Below are 21,208 nucleotides of genomic sequence, written 5' to 3' on the forward strand. Positions count from 1 at the left end.
GATCTATATTTAAATCATATTCATTTGCTATACTAAACAATAATCTCATACGAAGTTGGCTATAGTGTACAAGCGTTAGCCATCAGAGACATAACTATCATAATCACCATACCTCTTAGGTGGAATGGAACGGGTACTCCTTACTGGACGTTCTAACATTGATGATTGTGGAACGTGCAGGTCTGCCAGAACTTCCCCTGAAGCGTCCTCTGCACCGGGAGACCACACAGACTCTCTGCCACTGGGTGAGCTGCCATGGGGTGAGCCGCCATGGGGTGAGCCGCCATGGAGTGATCCACCATGGGTTGAGCTGCCCCGGGGTGAGCCGCCATGGGATGAGTTGCCACGGTGTGAGTCACTGTCACTGGCTGAACAGTACTCGTCCCCAGACCCTGAAAAATTCAAAGAATAATTATGATCCTGTCTTATACTATTTAAAACATTATCAGCTTGACTCACAACTCTGGAGTCACTGCTGTCATTCATGCTTTTATTACAACTTGTGCTACTTTCATTTGCACTTATATTGGTGCATGCGGTACTCTCTTTCCCTCTGCCATCTATTATGCTACTATCTTTCACACACTGTTTACTGGGTGTAGTACTATCATTCCTATAACCCACTGTGTTACTTTCATTCACACACTGTATACCGCTCGTAGTACTGTCGTTCCTACAGCCCTTTGTGCTACTGTCATTCACACACTTTATACCGCTCGTAGTACTATCATTCCTACAGCCATCTGTGTTACTGTCATTCACACAGTCACATGAAACGACATTACTTTCATTCGTGCCTTTCACTGAAATGTTACTCTCATTCACACTATTACTCATGTCATTAATAAAATCATTATTCATATAATTGTTTAAAAATTCATAATTAAAATGATTATCATTATTAATAACATGTCCAAAATTATAAAATTCTTTCTCTAAAAACTCCACATCTCTAGACAACACAACTTTCCTTGGGTCTGCACAATTAGCCAACCTATAACCCTTGGTTGTCTCCGAATAACCCACAAAAATATATGGTTTATAGCGGGCGTGGGTATAGTAATAGTCGGCACTGAAGTTAAAAGCAGTTTATTAAACTTAAAGTACACGGATTACGATACAACACAGTCCACTACACATTAAAATACTAAAACTGTTACAATTGAACAAAGCTATGATCGGTCGTAGGGTCGGATACGCGCATACGTTTGTACACAAAGGTGTCGGCTACCGAACTAACTCGCGCGCAGCGCCCTCAGCGATCACGCGATACAACATGGCGGCACACGCGCCTATCATAAGTTGACCCGCGGCTTAATCTGTTAAGAAGCGAGCCGGGGGTCGACCGCGATTGGTTGACTCTTAGGAAGACGCTCACAAGGCGTGATATCCCTTTCTAACGCACGCGTGGGCGTGCTGTCCCTGTCACACGCTATAGACTCCCCCTCGAGTTCATGAAGACGCCCACGTCCATGGACTCGCAAAACGCTCTGGTCTCGGTTACGTGGACGACCTCTATTTCGTTTAGGCACTACGGGAGAAGGAAGCACATCATCTCTACTATTAAATCGAACGAGCTGAGAGGAGTGATACTTGCCCAGAACCTCACCGGGTGAGCCAAGATCAGCGACCAGGTAAGTTGTCGGACTAACCTTCTTGATAACCACGCCAGCGCCATCAGAGACGTTCTTTGCTGCATTGCTAAGAACGTGCGACTTAATGAGGACATTGTCTCCGACGTCAAATACATCACCTGGCTGACGAGACTTGTCAGCATATTCCTTACGCATATCCTGCTGAGCTTCAACGCGATCTTGTACTGCTGACAGAGAACTAATAAACGAGCGAAGATACGGCGTAACCTGAGGAACACAGTTTTCCTTGTCAAGGACGGCTCTCAAATCATGACTAACCTTTATAATATCAGCTAGCGTCTTCTCTATTTCCGCTTGCGTCACCTCCTTATTGGCAGGCGTGACACGATAAGGCGGCACCGCGATAGGCGCATGGTCGCCCGTGTCGATCCTGTGCTCAGCAAGAGCTGGCCCTCCCCCTGGCTCAAACAGGTCCTTGTTGTCAGGGGGCAACTGGGCAAGCAACTCGTATTGTCGCGCGCCGAGAAAAGTGGCTTCGTCCTCCCGAAGCACCTCTAAAGCAGCAACACACAGAGCGGGAGGTGACAAGCTTTCAAACTGTAACCCATACCTTTGTTTACTATTCTCAGCGAAATACCAGAGATCGTCGCGAAAATCAACGATTAAACCAAAATCCTTAAGGAAATCTATCCCCAGGAGAGACTCATTACTAACGGCATCAGGAAAAATCACAAAATTAGTTTTTCTTGTCTTGTGTTTCAGTGTCACCTCCACCTCCGCGGTGAGTACAGTCATATTCCTACTAACACCGTCTGGCAACCTAACACTCATTGTTGACGACACTAACGGGTGTCCTTTACTTCGCAGGAAAGCGTATAACGTGTGACCGGCGACACTAGCCTTAGCCGCAGGATCAACAAGCGCAGAGCCACTCGCCCCAAGAATATTTATAATCATAATAGGGCGGGGAGAAGCCTTGACATTGACCTGACAAACATTAATGTTATCACCACAAACTTGACTTTCATTATTACAAAACAAAGTTTGATTAACATTACTACAAGACAGACTTTGACTTTCATCATTACAAAATAAAGCTTGTACGTAACTAAAATCACCCACGGCAGGCGTAGGGTTACCTCCTCCACAGTGCGCGGGCGAAGGGTTAGCGCTCGGCGCGGCGCCGCCGGCGCTTGTCCCTGGCACAGGCGCATCGCTTGCCGTGCGCGCAGTGCGCGCCTCTGCTCCGCGACGGGCGGCGTAAGTATCGCGCTCTCGCGAACACTCGTGAGCGCGAGCAGGACTTTCGCTGAGCCGTACGGCGGGAGTTTCACCGTGCCGAGCACGCGCCTTCGCGGCGTCGGGCGGCGGTGGTGATGCATGTTGCGACGAGTCGTGTCCGCTCGACCCGCCCTCGCGCGGGTTAGCGGCGTCATCGACGTGACAGGATACTACGTCGAGCGAATAAAACGACAGCCCCGATTTAGAGTTACAGTTAGGACACTTGGACCGAATAACATTAGGGGCACCGCAACCGTAACACTTAACTTCCTCAACGACTTTATTTTCTACGCACTTATCACTTTTTTCACCTTTCTTTAACCTTTCACAATTGTCTTTATTGTGCCCGCTGCGACGACAGTAAACGCAATACAAACGACGAGGTTTGGCGTCAGCTTGATCGGAAGAACACGGCGACGACGCACGCGACGTTGAAGCGTTGGCCTCGTCGGCGGCGCGTTGCGTAGCAACGCCGCTCGCACCGCTGGCGCGCGACCTTGCGCGATTCGGAGAAACGCTCGCTGCCGTTGCCGTAGTACTTTGACGATCGCTCGACTTTGCCGCGACGGGTACATGATTCTCTTTCCGTGAATCTTCTATACTTTGACAATTTTTCAGTAATGTATCAAACGTATCTATCTTTTCTCTTTTTAACCTTTTTCGTATGCGGCGGTCTAAGAGCCCGAATACCATATCTATTTGGACTCGCTCGCTAAGGTCTTCTGGTGGCAGCTTAGCTAACAATGCTCTGGCTTTCGAAACAAAAATCTCCGTATTTTGTTCGCCTTGAACCAAAGAGAAAAGCTCTGTGTATATTACAAAAGGAGGGCGTCGCTCGCCGAAAGCACTTCGCAGCTTGTCGAGCGCATCTTCCCACGTCCTTACTTGTGATTTTACACCTTGCCACCAAACTCCTGCATCCTTGGTAAGCAGTAGCGACAAACCGCGAACAGCATTTTCGTCCGTAATATGCATGCACGACTTGTAGCTTTCTACGTTATCCACGAAGCTTTCCAGGTGCTCCTCCTTGCTGCCGCTGTAACGCGCCGTACATTGTGCGAAGTTACCATTAGCTGCAGCGAACGTAGCAGCCGCAGCGATGGCAGCAGCCGTGGCGTCGGCCTGGGACGGAGTCGAGGACCTCACCTCGCGAAGCAATTGCTGACAAAACTCGTTCTGAGTCTGTTGCAAGGTGGTCAACACCGCCGTTAGGGCGTCCTGGTTCATGGTGATACTGTTCTCGTTGATTGACTCGGTGCTCCCTTGTGAACCCAACGAGAGTCTTCCATTACGACGCCGACGTGGAGGCATTCTTTTAAACAAGTCGCGGCCGGCAGGTACACTTTGTGAACACGTTGATCGAATGTTCTAGACCCAAAAACGTTGGGCGGCCAGAATATAGCGGGCGTGGGTATAGTAATAGTCGGCACTGAAGTTAAAAGCAGTTTATTAAACTTAAAGTACACGGATTACGATACAACACAGTCCACTACACATTAAAATACTAAAACTGTTACAATTGAACAAAGCTATGATCGGTCGTAGGGTCGGATACGCGCATACGTTTGTACACAAAGGTGTCGGCTACCGAACTAACTCGCGCGCAGCGCCCTCAGCGATCACGCGATACAACATGGCGGCACACGCGCCTATCATAAGTTGACCCGCGGCTTAATCTGTTAAGAAGCGAGCCGGGGGTCGACCGCGATTGGTTGACTCTTAGGAAGACGCTCACAAGGCGTGATATCCCTTTCTAACGCACGCGTGGGCGTGCTGTCCCTGTCACACGCTATAGGTTTGCATTTTGCATCTAATTTTGTCCGTTTAACATCAGGTACCTTTACATATGCTACACAGCCGAAGACTCGAAGATGGCTGAGGTTAACCTTTGACCCTGTCCACAATTCCTCTGGAATTTGGCCACCTAAAGCGGCTGTTGGAGATCTGTTTTTAAGGTAAACAGCGGTCATGACTGCCTCCGCCCAGAACCTTCGGTCAAGACCGGACTGCTGCAGCATACACCTAATTTTACTCATAAGAGTCAAATTCAGGCGTTCGGCTACCGAGTTCTGCTGTGGACAATATGGAACTGTAACTTGATGCAAGATGCCCTTACCCTTGAAAAAATTAGAAAGTTGTTTGCTGGAGTATTCACCACCTCCGTCACTTCTTACGCACTTGACAGAAGAACCAGACTGCTTTTCGACCATATTAATGAATTCTATACATTTATTACATACCTCTGATTTTCTTCTTAATAGATAAACAAATGACTTTCTTGTAGCATTGTCGGTAAAAGTGAGAATGTATTTTGCGCCACTCCAGCTGCTCGGCAGAGGTCCACATACATCCGTATGAACCAGCGCCAGCTTGTCTCCAGGCGGCGTTGTACTCGCTTTAGGAAAAGGCTTTGTTGCTTGTTTTCCCTGCAGGCAGGGAACACAGGTCCTTTCCACCTCCAGGTCTCCATTCTGCAACATAATATTATTAAACCTGTCCCTAACAGCCATAAGGTCCCTAAGACTAGATTTTGCCCTGTGCGCGGGGCCCGAGGGCCCCGCGGTACGCGTGTTGTTTGCTGTTGGTGCTGTTGTTGATGTGTTGTTGTTGGTAATGTTGTTGTTGCTGTTGTAATTGTGTAGTAGTTTGTTTTCCAAAGGGAAAATTAATTGAATTTCTACTTTTGCTAAGACGAAAAGATCCGCGTGAGAGCACTTCATTCCCGCAGCTCGGCCTTCGGCCTCGCGTGCTTGGGAAATCGAAAGGGACGCTCCGGGCCTTCGGCCCTACGCGGAGCTCGGCCTTCGGCCTTCGCTGGGTTTCGAAGCTCAGCGTCGGGCCTTCGGCCCGCCGCTTCGCTTATTAAAACACTTGGAGGGTTGGTTTTGCTTTGGGGCGTAAGCGGGAAGTTGGAGCTTAAACACGACCCAATAGTAAAAGTGTCTTGACAAGCTCACGTCGGGCCTACGGCCTTCGGCCTTCGGCCCGCCGTTTCGCTTGTCTAAGACACTTTTCCTATTGGGTCGTGTTTAAGCTCCAACTTCCCCCTCTCGTGTGACGCTTCGGGCCTTCGGCCCTACGCGGAGCTCGGCCTTCGGCCTTCGCGAGCCTCGACGCTCCGCCGTCGGGCCTTCGGCCCGCCGGCTTCGCTTATCAAGACAGTTGACTTTGTAGAACGCTTGCAGGAACTGCATCCACGCAGCTCGGCCTTCGGCCTCGCGTTTTGGGAGTCGGGGTGGAGGCTCCGGGCCTTCGGCCCTCCGCCGGGGTCGGCCTTCGGCCTCCCGGCCTGAAGCTCGCCCTTCGGGCTCGCTTAACACACTTTTTGTATAGGATTTTGCTTTGTTCGTCATTCCCGCAGCTCGGTCTTCGGCCTCGCCCAAAATTACTGGGGGTGGGGCACGCTTGGACATTCGGGGTGAAGCTCCGGGCCTGACGGCCCTCCGCGAGGTCGGCCTTCGGCCTCCCAGCCTGAAGCTCGCCCTTCGGGCTCGCTTAACCTACTTGGAAATTTGAATTTGGCCCGTGTCCGCCGCCATTTTGGATTTTTCCAAAAATTTTTTTCACATGGTAATCTTGGGCCCCCAAGCTCGCCGCATGCCAAATCTCAGCGCGCTCGGACCAACTTGAAAAAATTAAAAAAAAAAAGTCGGCCATTTTGAAAAAAATTAAATGCAGTTTGATTTGTCTCGGGGCCCTCTATGACATTTGGTCGAGCACCCCCCACCCATCTCGCACCGTTTAAAAGTTTCCATACAAAATTAAAATGCCCATTATTTCCGCCATCTTGGATTTTTTCCAAAATTTTTTTTATTCGTAGGTATCTAGAGGCCTCTATCTCTCGCCATGCCAAATCTCAGCGCGCTCGGACCAACTTGAAAAAATTAAAAAAAAAAAGTCGGCCATTTTGAATTTTTTTTAATGCAGTTTGTTTTGCCTCGAGGCCCTCTATGACATTTGGTCGAGCACCCCCCACCTATCTCGCACCGTTTAAAAGTTGCCATACAAAACAAAAGTGGCCAGTTTTCCAACAATTAGAGCATTTTTCCAAAAATTTTTTTTTCGTAGGAATCTAGGAGCCTGTGAGATTCTGTGACCAAAATTTCAGCGCGCTAGGACAAACTTGAAAAAATTTTTAAAAAAAAGTCGGCCATTTTGAAAAAAAAATGGTGGCTTCAAAAACTGCCAGGGTCGCTCTATGACATTTGGTCGAGCACCCCCCACCTACCTCCCACCGTTTGGCCGGGCCGTCGTACATTTTTCTGACACCGGAAGCGGTAGACCAAAAGTCGGATTTTTCTGGAGGTCACCAGACCGCCCACTATACGACCGTACCAAACTCGAATACCCCACGAACCTCCTTCTGGGAGAACAATCATGTCAATTAATCATCGGGTTGCGGCTTTATATAATATAGACTAGATTTTGCCCTGTGCGCGGGGCCCGAGGGCCCCGCGGTACGCGTGTTATTTGCTGTTGGTGCTGTTGTTGATGTGTTGTTGTTGGTAATGTTGTTGTTGCTGTAGTTGTAGTTTGTTTTCCAAAGGGAAAATTAAATGAATTTCTACTTTTGCTAAGACGAAAAGATCCGCGTGCGAGCACTTCATTCCCGCAGCTCGGCCTTCGGCCTCGCGTGCTTGGGAAATCGAAAGGGACGCTCCGGGCCTTCGGCCCTACGCGGAGCTCGGCCTTCGGCCTTCGCTGGGTTTCGAAGCTCAGCGTCGGGCCTTCGGCCCGCCGCTTCGCTTATTAAAACACTTGGAGGGTTGGTTTTGCTTTGGGGCGTAAGCGGGAAGTTGGAGCTTAAACACGACCCAATAGTAAAAGTGTCTTGACAAGCTTACGTCGGGCCTACGGCCTTCGGCCTTCGGCCCGCCGTTTCGCTTGTCTAAGACACTTTTCCTATTGGGTCGTGTTTAAGCTCCAACTTCCCCCTCTCGTGTGACGCTTCGGGCCTTCGGCCCTACGCGGAGCTCGGCCTTCGGCCTTCGCGAGCCTCGACGCTCCGCCGTCGGGCCTTCGGCCCGCCGGCTTCGCTTATCAAGACAGTTGACTTTGTAGAACGCTTGCAGGAACTGCATTCACGCAGCTCGGCCTTCGGCCTCGCGTTTTGGGAGTCGGGGTGGAGGCTCCGGGCCTTCGGCCCTCCGCCGGGGTCGGCCTTCGGCCTCCCGGCCTGGAGCTCGCCCTTCGGGCTCGCTTAACACACTTTTTGTATAGGATTTTGCTTTGTTCGTCATTCCCGCAGCTCGGCCTTCGGCCTCGCCCAAAATTACTGGGGGTGGGGCACGCTTGGACATTCGGGGTGAAGCTCGCCCTTCGGGCTCGCTTAACCTACTTGGAAATTTGAATTTGGCCCGTATCCGCCGCCATTTTGGATTTTTCCAAAAAAATTTTTTCACATGGTAATCTTGGGCCCGCAAGCTTGCCGCGTGCCAAATCTCAGCGCGCTCGGACCAACTTGAAAAAATTAAAAAAAAAAAGTCAACCATTTTGAAAAATTTTAAATGCAGTTTGTTTTGTCTCGGGGCCCTCTATGACATTTGGTCGAGCACCCCCCACCCATCTCGCACCGTTTAAAAGTTTCCATACAAAATTAAAATGCTCATTATTTCCGCCATCTTGGATTTTTTCCAAAAAATTTTTTATTCGTAGGTATCTAGAGGCCTCTATCTCTCGCCATGCCAAATCTCAGCGCGCTCGGACCAACTTGAAAAAATGAAAAAAAAAAAGTCGGCCATTTTGAAATTTTTTTAATGCAGTTTGTTTTGTCTCGGGGCCTTCTATGACATTTGGTCGAGCACCCCCCACCTATCTAGCACCGTTCAAAAGTTGCCATACAAAATAAAAGTGGCCAGTTTTCCAACAATTAAAGCATTTTTCCAAAAATTTTTTTTTCGTAGGAATCTAGAGGACTCCGAGATTCCGTGACCAAAATTTCAGCGCGCTAGGACAAACTTGAAAAAAATTAAAAAAAAAGGCGGCCATTTTGAAAAAAAAATGGCGGCTTCAAAAACTGCCAGGGTCCCTCTATGACATTTGGTCGAGCACCCCCCACCTACCTCCCACCGTTTGGCCGGGCCGTCCAACATTTTTCTGACCGGAAGCGGTAGACGAAAAGTCGGAATTTTCTGGAGGTCACCAGACCGCCCTCTATACGACCGTACCAAACTCGAATACCCCACGAACCTCCTTCCGGGAGAACAATTATGTCAATCAATCTTCGGGTTGCGGCTTTAAATAATAGTAACTAGATTTTGCCCTGTGCGCGGGGCCCGAGGGCCCCGCGGTACGCGTGTTGTTTGCTGTTGTTGATGTGTTGTTGTTGGTAATGTTGTTGTTGCTGTTGTAATTGTGTAGTAGTTTGTTTTCCAAAGGGAAAATTAAATGAATTTCTACTTTTGCTAAGACGAAAAGATCCGCGTGAGAGCACTTCATTCCCGCAGCTCGGCCTTCGGCCTCGCGTGCTTGGGAAATCGAAAGGGACGCTCCGGGCCTTCGGCCCTACGCGGAGCTCGGCCTTCGGCCTTCGCCGGGTTTCGAAGCTCAGCGTCGGGCCTTCGGCCCGCCGCTTCGCTTATTAAAACACTTGGAGGGTTGGTTTTGCTTTGGGGCGTAAGCGGGAAGTTGGAGCTTAAACACGACCCAATAGTAAAAGTGTCTTGACAAGCTCACGTCGGGCCTACGGCCTTCGGCCTTCGGCCCGTCGTTTCGCTTGTCTAAGACACTTTTCCTATTGGGTCGTGTTTAAGCTCCAACTTCCCCCTCTCGTGTGACGCTTCGGGCCTTCGGCCCTACGCGGAGCTCGGCCTTCGGCCTTCGCGAGCCTCGACGCTCCGCCGTCGGGCCTTCGGCCCGCCGGCTTCGCTTATCAAGACAGTTAACTTCGTAGAACGCTTGCAGGAACTGCATTCACGCAGCTCGGCCTTCGGCCTCGCGTTTTGGGAGTCGGGGTGGAGGCTCCGGGCCTTCGGCCCTCCGCCGGGGTCGGCCTTCGGCCTCCCGGCCTGAAGCTCGCCCTTCGGGCTCGCTTAACACACTTTTTGTATAGGATTTTGCTTTGTTCGTCATTCCCGCAGCTCGGCCTTCGGCCTCGCCCAAAATTACTGGGGGTGGCGCACGCTTGGACATTCGGGGTCAAGCTCCGGGCCTGACGGCCCTCCGCGAGGTCGGCCTTCGGCCTCCCAGCCTGAAGCTCGCCCTTCGGGCTCGCTTAACCTACTTGGAAATTTGAATTTGGCCAGTGTCCGCCACCATTTTGGATTTTTCCAAAAATTTTTTTTCACATGGTAATCTTGGGCCCCCAAGCTCGCCGCATGCCAAATCTCAGCGCGCTCGGACCAACAAGAAAAAATTAAAAAAAAAAAGTCGGCCATTTTGAAAAATTTTAAATGCAGTTTATTTTGTCTCGGGGCCCTCTATGACATTTGGTCGAGCACCCCCCACCCATCTCGCACCGTTTAAAAGTTTCCATACAAAATTAAAATGCTCATTATTTCCGCCATCTTGGATTTTTTCCAAAAATTTTTTTATTCGTAGGTATCTAGAGGCCTTTATCTCTCGCCATGCCAAATCTCAGCGCGCTCGGACCAACTTGAAAAAATTTAAAAAAAAAAGTCGGCCATTTTGAATTTTTTTTAATGCAGTTTGTTTTGCCTCGAGGCCCTCTATGACATTTGGTCGAGCACCCCCCACCTATCTGGCACCGTTTAAAAGTTGCCATACAAAACAAAAGTGGCCAGTTTTCCAACAATTAGAGCATTTTTCCAAAAATTTTTGTTTCGTAGGAATCTAGGGGACTCCGAGATTCCGTGACCAAAATTTCAGCGCGCTAGGACAAACTTGAAAAAATTTAAAAAAAAAAGTCGGCCATTTTGAAAAAAAAATGGTTGCTTCAAAAACTGCCAGGGTCCCTCTATGACATTTGGTCGAGCACCCCCCACCTACCTCCCACCGTTTGGCCGGGCCGTTCAACATTTTTATGACGAAAGACGGTAGACCAAAAGTCGGATTTTTCTGGAGGTCACCAGACCGCCCTCTATACGACCGTACCAAACTCGAATACCCCACGAACCTCCTTCCGGGAGAACAATCATGTCAATTAATCATCGGGTTGCGGCTTTATATAATATAGACTAGATTTTGCCCTGTGCGCGGGGCCCGAGGGCCCCGCGGTACGCGTGTTGTTTGCTGTTGGTGCTGTTGTTGATGTGTTGTTGTTGGTAATGTTGTTGTTGCTGTTGTAATTGTGTAGTAGTTTGTTTTCCAGAGGGAAAAGGAAATGAAGTTGTACTTTTGCTTGAAAGAAAAGGTCCGCATGCGAGCACTTCATTCCCGCAGCTCGGCCTTCGGCCTCGCGTGCTTGGGAAATCGTAAGGGACGCTCCGGGCCTTCGGCCCTACGCGGAGCTCGGCCTTCGGCCTTCGCTGGGTTTCGAAGCTCAGCGTCGGGCCTTCGGCCCGCCGCTTCGCTTATTAAAACACTTGAAGGGTTGGTTTTGCTTTGGGGCGTAAGCGGGAAGTTGGAGCTTAAACACGACCCAATAGTAAAAGTGTCTTGACAAGCTCACGTCGGGCCTACGGCCTTCGGCCTTCGGCCCGTCGTTTCGCTTGTCTAAGACACTTTTCCTATTGGGTCGTGTTTAAGCTCCAACTTCCCCCTCTCGTGTGACGCTTCGGGCCTTCGGCCCTACGCGGAGCTCGGCCTTCGGCCTTCGCGAGCCTCGACGCTCCGCCGTCGGGCCTTCGGCCCGCCGGCTTCGCTTATCAAGACAGTTGACTTTGTAGAACGCTTGCAGGAACTGCATTCACGCAGCTCGGCCTTCGGCCTCGCGTTTTGGGAGTCGGGGTGGAGGCTCCGGGCCTTCGGCCCTCCGCCGGGGTCGGCCTTCGGCCTCCCGGCCTGAAGCTCGCCCTTCGGGCTCGCTTAACACACTTTAGGTATAGGATTTTGCTTTGTTCGTCATTCCCGCAGCTCGGCCTTCGGCCTCGCCCAAAATTACTGGGGGTGGGGCACGCTTCCGGGCCTGACGGCCCTCCGCGGGGTCGGCCTTCGGCCTCCCAGCCTGAAGCTCGCCCTTCGGGCTCGCTTAACCTACTTGGAAATTTGAATTTGGCCCGTGTCCGCCGCCATTTTGGATTTTTCCAAATTTTTTTTTTCACATGGTAATCTTGGGCCCCCAAGCTCGCCGCATGCCAAATCTCAGCGCGCTCGGACCAACTTGAAAAAATTAAAAAAAAAAGTAGGCCATTTTGAAAATTTTTAAATGCAGTTTGTTTTGTCTCGGGGCCCTCTATGACATTTGGTCGAGCACCCCCCACCTTTCTCGCACCGTTTAAAAGTTGCCATACAAAATTAAAATGCCCATTATTTCCGCCATCTTGGATTTTTTCCAAATTTTTTTTTATTCGTAGGTATCTAGAGGCCTCTATCTCTCGCCATGCCAAATCTCAGCGCGCTCGGACCAACTTGAAAAAATTTAAAAAAAAAAGTCGGCCATTTTGAATTTTTTTTAATGCAGTTTGTTTTGCCTCGAGGCCCTCTATGACATTTGGTCGAGCACCCCCCACCTATCTCGCACCGTTTAAAAGTTGCCATACAAAACAAAAGTGGCCAGTTTTCCAACAATTAGAGCATTTTTCCAAAAATTTTTTTTTCGTAGTAATCTACGGGACTCCGAGATTCCGTGACCAAAATTTCAGCGCGCTAGGACAAACTTGAAAAAATTAAAAAAAAAAAGTCGGCCATTTTGAAAAAAAAATGGTGGCTTCAAAAACTGCCAGGGTCCCTCTATGACATTTGGTCGAGCACCCCCCACCTACCTCCCACCGTTTGGCCGGGCCGTCCAACATTTTTCTGACCGGAAGCGGTAGACGAAAAGTCGGAATTTTCTGGAGGTCACCAGACCGCCCTCTATACGACCGTACCAAACTCGAATACCCCACGAACCTCCTTCCGGGAGAACAATTATGTCAATCAATCTTCGGGTTGCGGCTTTAAATAATAGTAATTTATGTGCCCCAGCCTCTGGTGAAGTATATCTGTTGTCACCACAGGAGCAGCAACTGCGGAGCTTGACATCTCTCGCACTGGCGAGGGAATGCAGCCCCCCCTAATGCGCAAAGGCTCACTACAATGTAATTTATACATTCCATTGTGCTTCGAAGCAGTCGCAACTACATTTTTTAATCTGTCAACCACTGCACACCCATCATTGTTAAATTCTACTTTGAAACCACCTTTGGCCAATTTACTAACAGACATTAAATTAGAAATTAAATCAGGTACATACAGAACATTTGTCAGCTTTCTAATTACACCATTTAAAGTTAACTCTATATCACCAATACCAATACCTTGAAGAACACCATTGCTTGCAACAGTCACTTTTGTACTATGATTCTTAAAGTTTATGAAGTAGTGTTACGTTATGGTAATAGTCTATGGTTTTAGTTTATGGTCGAATTTGGATTTGGATCGGGTTTAATAAAAGATGGCTACCAATAATGTGGTCTTATAATTTACTAACCTATAAAATAACAAATATGGTGTCAGAAGTATAAAATAATAAGTGTGAAATACAAAAATGGGTGAGTCAAGTAAAATTTCACCAAATGCGGCAAATTCGCCGGCATCACAATGTCCACAACACAAGCAGGGACATGCTTACTCATACATACGACCATTAGAATTCACGGATTCTATGGAAGAGAATTGGAAATTGTGGGTCCAAAAATTTAAAATATTTCTTCTTGCCGAGTACCTTGAAGCTGTTTCCGATGACCGTAAAACAGCTCTGCTGCTCCATAACATGGGTGACAAGGGTGTAGAAATATACAATTCGTTTAATTTGGAGCCAAAGCAAACCTTTGAAGAAGTCCTAAAGAAATTTAATGCATATTTCATTCCTAAAGTTAACATCACGATGCAACGCCACAAATTTTTTACAAGGGCACAAGGAGCTACAGAGTCCTTCGACGATTTCCTTACTGACCTTCAGAACAGAAGTATGACATGCAACTTCAGTGACAAGAGAGAGGAACTCGTGAGAGACGTTATCGTTATAGGTCTAGCTAATACCGCTATGAAGGAGAGGCTTCTGCGCACGGAGGATCTGACGCTGCAGAAGACCATCACCATGTGCAGAGCTGCGGAATTGTCTCAAAAGCAAGTTACGGAACTAACGAATGAGATAGCTGCCACCTCCGTGCTCAACGTCAGCACTGCGCCAGTACATAACGTCAACAATGTCAATACTTCAAAAACAAGAAGCGTCAAGACAAGAAAATGCTATCGCTGCGGCAATAACTGGGATCGCACGCATCAATGCCCAGCTATAGGTTGCAAGTGCCAGAAGTGTGGTATTCCTAATCATTTTGCGAAGGTTTGCAGAAACAAACAGGTTGCAGCCATAACAGAGAAGCAGGTTGAAGACGACAGCGAGGAGTCCTTCTTCGTTGGCTGTATCAACAGTGAGTGTGAATGCGAATGTGAGTGGATTGAGACTATGATTATAAATAATAAGTCTATAAACGTCAAACTAGACACTGGTGCGCAGGTAAACTGCATGTCCTTAGCTACTTATAAGTCGCTGAACCTTGATGAGAGATTTATAGTTACTAAGCGCATTAAATTAGTGACACTTCATGATAAGTGCATACCTGTCAAAGGTGTGTGCACCATTAAATCTTATCTCAAGAATGGAAAGTGTGATAACATTGATTTTGTTATTGTGAGCACAGATTGTATGACAATTTTAGGCTTAAGATCTTGCATGAAACTTAAATTAGTCACTAGAAACATGGTTCATACTATAAATGTCTCGAATAACACTGACACAAATAGAATCATGTCAGAGTATACTAATTTGTTCAATGGTATAGGCTGTTTTAAAAAACCCTATAAAATTGTTTTACAGGAAAATGCAATTCCCAGAGCCGATCCACCTCGTCGGGTCCCTATAGCACTAAGACAGAGCCTTAAGGACGAGTTGGACAATATGGTGAGACAGCAAATAATCACCAAAAATGAGGATCCGATGGAGTGGGTCAACTCATCTGTTGTAACAAAAAAGAAGAACAATAAAATACGCGTATGTATTGACCCTCGGTATTTAAATAAATTCATTATCAGAAAACACAAGCAATTGCCAACGGTTGATGACATACTAGATAAGTTATCAGGCTCTAAGTATTTTTCTAAATTTGACTGTAGCAGTGGGTTTTGGACAGTACAACTTGACTCAGAAAGTTCAAAGTTATGCACATTTTCTACTCCATTTGGTAACTACTCCTATAAACGATTGCCATTTGGACTTTCTGTGTCAACAGAAGCGTTTCAGGAACGCATGGAAGAGACTTTTAGTGATATTGATAATGTACAATTTTATGTCGATGATTTAATAATTTATGCCAGCACGGTGGAAGAACATAATAAAGTGTTACTAAATGTATTAAAAAGAGCTCAAGAATGTAATGTCAAATTCAATAGGGAGAAGTCCCAAGTTCTGTGTAGAGAAATTTCATTTCTTGGCATGATTGTAAGTGACCAAGGGGTTAAACCTGATCCAATTAAAGTAATGGCCATTTCCGAATTAAAATGCATTCATGATAAGAAAGAACTTGAACGATTTTTAGGAATGACAAATTACTTGTCAAAATTTATCAACAATTACTCGACTATTACAAGCCCGTTGCGCGAGCTTCTTAAAAAAGACATATTATTTAAATGGCTTCCTTCTCATGAAAATGCTTTTAATAAACTTAAGGAGGCATTAACAAACGCTCCCACGCTTAAATTATTTGACAGTAATAAAGATGTTGTCGTTTCGGTAGATTGCAGCTCGGAAGGAGTAGGCGCTTGTCTTTTACAAGACAGACAGCCTATTGCATACGCTTCTAAGGCACTAACTGAATGTCAGAAAGGTTATGCCCAGGTTGAACGCGAGATGTTTGCTATTGTATTTGGATGCATCAAATTCCATAAGTATATTTTAGGAAAACATACCCTAGTTGAAACCGATCATTCGGCATTAGAAATTTTATTTAAAAAACCCCTGTCTTTAGTACCTGCAAGACTACAAAGAATGATGCTTAAAATACAAGGGTATGACATTACTGTTAAGTATGTACCTGGAAAACAAATGTATATATCAGATTTTCTCAGTCGCTCTTTCCTAGTTGACAAGAATGATGAAACGAAGGAATTTGATGAAGAATTCAACAAAGAAATTGTTTGTCATGTTGAGGTCATGATAGATTCGTTGCCTATTTCAAGTGACAAGCGACAACTCATTGCCATGAAAACGAACGAGGATGCCACATTGTCCTGTTTAAAAGACTATATACATAATGGTTGGCCAAATTCTAAGAATAACCTAAATGAATTAGTAAAACCTTTCTGGAATTTTCGCAATGAGTTGTCCCTAGTCGACCAGATAATTTTAAGAAATAATCTTATTGTGATTCCAGTAGCATTACAAAAAATGATGCTAGAAATTATTCATGAAGGTCACTTAGGATTAAATACATGTCTTCGGAGAGCTAAAAACGTTCTATTTTGGCCTGGATTGACAAGTCAAATTAAAGAACTCTGCAACAACTGTCAAACATGTGCCTTATTTAGGAAAAATAATACTAAAGAACCAATTCAATTTCATGACATACCTAGACTACCATGGCTAAAGTTAGGCACTGATCTTTTTGAATTTAATAAACAATACTATCTGGTTGTTGTAGATTATTACAGTAAATTTTTTGAAGTTGCTCGATTAAATGACTTGTCTTCAAGGACTATCATCAATCATATTAAGTCTATGATAGCTAGACATGGTTGTCCTTTAGAGATTGTAAGTGACAATGGTCCACAGTATTCTTGTAAAGAGTTTAAAGAATTTGCGGATGCATATGGTTTTAAGCATATTACTTCGTCTCCTGACTACCCAAAGTCGAACGGTTTAGCCGAATCTTCGGTCAAAATTGTCAAATCTATACTAAAAAAATGTAAAGAGGATAACACAGATCCTTATATTGCGTTATTAAATTTCAGAAATAGTCCGAAGGAAAATAGCCCTTCTCCAGCTAATCTTTTGTTCAATCGGAACCTTAATGACCGTTGTCCTGTGTCTGCAAATTATTTAAAGCCTAAAATATATACTAGAAATTATTTCTTAGATAAAGAGTTGCAACATAAGGTTGAAAACCACTACGATAAAACTGCTAGGTCTCTAAGAGAATTAGAGATAGGTCAGGGTATCATGTTTAAGAAAAAGATGTCAGATGATCGCTGGCAAAAAGGAAGTGTTGTAAAGAAGGCTGACTTCCCTCGTTCTTATATTGTAAAGGATGAACAAGGTCGCCAATATAGGAGAAACAGACAACATTTGCGTAATATAAATGAATATGAGTCAACTAATTGTACTGAAAATGAGTCTGTTAATCCTAACTCTTATGTTATAAACTATGATAGTAATGATAGCGACTGTGAATCCTTTTATGAAGCAGAAGAAACTGATGATCAGGAGCTCATTGATACAAGTGAAGCGAGTCAAAGCTCTACTGGAATCAATGATACTCCGGAACCAAATCTTGACTTGTATAAGACGAGGTCTGGACGAATAGTCAAGGCTCCGTCGAGACTAATTGAATCTTAGTTATAGTTGTAGTTATAATACCTATATACTTTACTCTTTGAGTTATAATTCTGTGAAGGAGAGGAATGTTACGTTATGGTAATAGTCTATGGTTTTAGTTTATGGTCGAATTTGGATTTGGATCGGGTTTAATAAAAGATGGCTACCAATAATGTGGTCTTATAATTTACTAACCTATAAAATAACAAATAGTAGTCCCTATTATTACACATGTGACTAGTACAGCCACTATCAATGAACCACTCCTTCTTCGACTGCTGCTGCACCATCAAGGAAGCCACCATGGCTTGTTCCTCCCTACGTGGTCGGTTCTTCTTCAGCTTGAAGCATTGTGCTTTTGTGTGACCTGGCCGCTTGCAGAAATGACATTTCCCTTTAAAGGGCCTGTTCTTCGAAAAGAATGCGGTGTTGTTTTCCACGTCGGATTTCCTCGACTCTTCTTGCAATAGGCGAGCCCTGACGATTTCGCTTGAAAGTTCCTCGGTCATTCCTACCGTTTCTAAGTTGGACACTAGCGAGTCATATTCCGCTGGCAGGCCGCTGAGAAGCATCTCTGCAACCTCGGTGTCTTCTATTACTTTTCCAATGTCTGCCAGCTGCTGCACTATAGTCATTACATTTTCTATGTATTCTGACATGGAACTAAATTGACTAAACTCTAACCTGTGCAGCTGCCGCAGTAGTAATACTCTCCTCACAAGGCCAGCATCCTCGAAGACGTCTGCTAAACTCTTCCACGCTTCCTGAGCAGTTTTTGCAGACCGTATATATTGGTAAAGGTTACTTTGCACCGACAAACAAATTCTGGCGAGAGCGCGCTGTCCACGGCGATCGCCCTCTCCTGCACCGTTACTAATTGTCTCCCACAGGCCATCATGCATTAACGACATCTTCATGGCAAATTTCCACGAGTAGAAGTTTTTGGCACCGTTCAATTTTTCTATCGCCACGTGGCCCGAACCGGCCGACATGGCTCCAACAGGCGCGACGGGTTGGTCGACCATGCTCCCTCCTTGAGTAGGTAATTCGATAATGAATGTGCTTTCTTACTTGTTTCTCTTCGCAGCGTGGTCTGGGCCCCGTAACCTATTAAGTATGTCGTGGGGTATCGCAGAGTGCGCGTGGACCCCGCAGACTAGGGGATAACTTACTTGAAGTACACGAAGGAAACTCAGTCTTGTTAGTGAACTTATTATATTGAGTATTAACATACAGCCAGACTTGTAATACTAGGACTCTAGGAGCGGAGCGGCGAATCGATGCTATCGTGACGGAGGTTTCGAGAAAAGAGGAAATATATGGCGTCAGACATGCATAGATAAAATAGACACTTCAGTGTTGTCATACCATAGAGCAGGATAAGATTAAGTGATGCATACACTGACAGACTTCAATACGAGCAAGGATTGGCAGGCGGTTCGTGTTGCTACAGGTTAGTGGCCAAACATTCTTGGCCTCGGTGCAATGTGCTGCCTCTATGGACCCGAGAGAGCGAGTTCAAATACCTCCAATCAGGTTTTGAGCAATATGCACCGACACAACTAAAAAAACTAAAACTAAAAAAATTAAATTACCAGTATAGTAGTATACCCTATCATGGACGTGGAACCAGTAATGGGACAAAAAAACATAATTCCTCTAAAATAAGTATCTAAAAGTAGTTTATAAACACTGGCTGTATATTATCATAAATAAGAGTCCTAGAGCTGTTTCAGTTTGAAGTTTCATTAAATTTGGTTGTTTTTTAAGAAATTGGCGCCAGCCCAAAAGTTGTCGTGTCACTGAAAAAAAATACCACTACGAATTTTTAACAACTTCGCTAAGAGAAGTGAGTTAATTTATTAAATTTTGATTAATTAATACTTGATGAAAACTAGAATGTGTTTTGTTAATTGCATTTACCATGAGATAAGGTATACAACACACTATGTTGTGACTCCACAGATGTAAAAAAAATAGTGATATTTGGCCCAATCCCATTATAGGAGCTGTAAAACTGCGTGTCTCCTATGATGGGACAATTGACAGAATGCTGCTTGCCATGCCATAATTTCATGGTTAAACAATACAGAAGTAAAATGTAGTTACGAAATATGTCAATCAGGAGGTATTCTCGGACTTCGGATAAATTAATATCGTTTTTCCAAACTTTTATTTAACTTGCCCTGTTAGTTAGTGTGGGTCCAATCTTGGTAGCTGAATTTGAGCCACTTTTCGATTTCCGATTCAGTTGAAATTTTGTGTAAGTACGTAATTAAGTATGCAAGTCGGATGATAATGCAATATTATGATAACATATGTTGATGACATATGGACCTGATCTGATGATGGAGACAGGAGGTGGCCATGGGAACTTTATCGCAATAAACCCTAACTAATTGTGTTTGGGTATATTAGAATTGTCTCGATGGATCTAATCTAATACAATAATAATTGGCTGTAGAAAGAAAAATACATTCAGCGATAAAAGCTTATACCAAAAATTGATTTTTTTGCCGTAACTTATTCCCCATTTCAATATTTTATACTGATAGAGCAATGTCCATTATAGGGGGCCCATTACTGGATCCACGTCCATTACCGGGGGCCCATTACTGGAGCTTTGGTGTCCATGACTGGAGAAAAAAAGCATGGTTTTAATTTGTTAAATATGTGGAAACTAATTGCAGTATCTTTGATACAACACGCCTAAAACATGAAAGACGGATAGGACTTTCATCTTTTAACACGCTAAGCGGTAGACCATTTACATGTATAAGGGAAATATCATAAATACTCCAAATTTCCTCTTAAATGTCCCATGACTGGTGCTGTTACTATATTACCAGTCACAATTTTGCGCTCGCTTCTTAATCTTTGACAGACTTAATATTTGAGAGAATTTTAATTCTGTTCATGGTTGATTATGGTAATAAAACTATTATTTGTACCTATAGCTAAATTATATAAATAGTTTGATTACCTTAACAACTAAAGCCCCCTGATAATTATTAAGTAAAATAACTTTTAAAATGGGTAAATTACTTTGTATAGGTACCAAATTTTATAACACTGAACAGCAAGTTTAAACAAATCCACTAACTGTGTGACTGAATACTTAGTATGTAAGGGTGGTGGTAATACTCAGGTTTATAAAAATAAAGTTAATATATATGATCGATACGGTGTACTTTCGTTTGGGCCAAATACGTTTCGCCAAATTTCACTTTCCAACAAACTTATCGCAATAGTTTCATTTCCCAAAGGAACCTTTAGCAAAGTTACACTTCGCATATAATTTACTTGGTCAAATTATCATTTGGCATGATTTTACTTTGTCAAATGTTATTAGGACAAAAACTTATTTAGCAACGTTTTTTATTGTCTAATATTATATTCCAAAAAGATGTTTGGTCAAAATTGTCACTTCGCAAATTTGACAAATAGGCATTTTGTATTGGATTTTATTATATTTATTGACAATTCAAAAACAAGAGTAAAATGATAATAGAACATTTTAAAAGTAAATTACTTATAATTTTCTTTAATAAAACTGTAAATTCAACCTTTCGTAGAAAGACAATTAAGAAGGTTGATTTGTATGTTCTCTCAAATTTATATTTTTTTCGCATATATTAGGATGTTTTAATACTTTGGGTGCTGTTTTAATCTTATAAAACTGCCTAAAGTAATTGTTGCGTTA

At 44.8% G+C, this 21,208-nt stretch overlaps 1 protein-coding gene and 1 long non-coding RNA gene across 3 annotated transcripts in view; one reads left to right on the forward strand and one right to left on the reverse strand.

The window, feature by feature from the left end:
- Positions 1–21,208, reverse strand: part of LOC134674013 (uncharacterized) — a 176,741-nt gene that overhangs the window by 91,357 nt on the left and 64,176 nt on the right. The gene's annotated exons all lie outside the window — the stretch shown is intronic.
- Positions 13,644–17,660, forward strand: LOC134673948 (uncharacterized protein K02A2.6-like). 2 transcript variants are annotated; one of them, XM_063531991.1, is made up of 2 exons: positions 13,644–14,365; positions 14,794–17,660. In XM_063531991.1, the coding sequence occupies exon 2, from the start codon at positions 14,875–14,877 to the stop codon at positions 17,524–17,526; it is 2,652 nt and encodes an 883-aa protein (XP_063388061.1). In that variant the 5' UTR covers positions 13,644–14,365; positions 14,794–14,874; the 3' UTR covers positions 17,527–17,660. Both variants share the same exon structure in this region, with proteins under 2 accessions (XP_063388061.1, XP_063388062.1).

Source organism: Cydia fagiglandana, chromosome 19 (genome assembly GCF_963556715.1).
Source record: "Cydia fagiglandana chromosome 19, ilCydFagi1.1, whole genome shotgun sequence".
NCBI lineage: Eukaryota > Metazoa > Arthropoda > Insecta > Lepidoptera > Tortricidae > Cydia > Cydia fagiglandana.

Excerpts from the sequence above, each read along its gene's own strand:
- LOC134673948 (XM_063531991.1), top strand. The coding sequence starts at position 14,875 with ATGGTGAGACAGCAAATAATCACCAAAAATGAGGATCCGATGGAGTGG.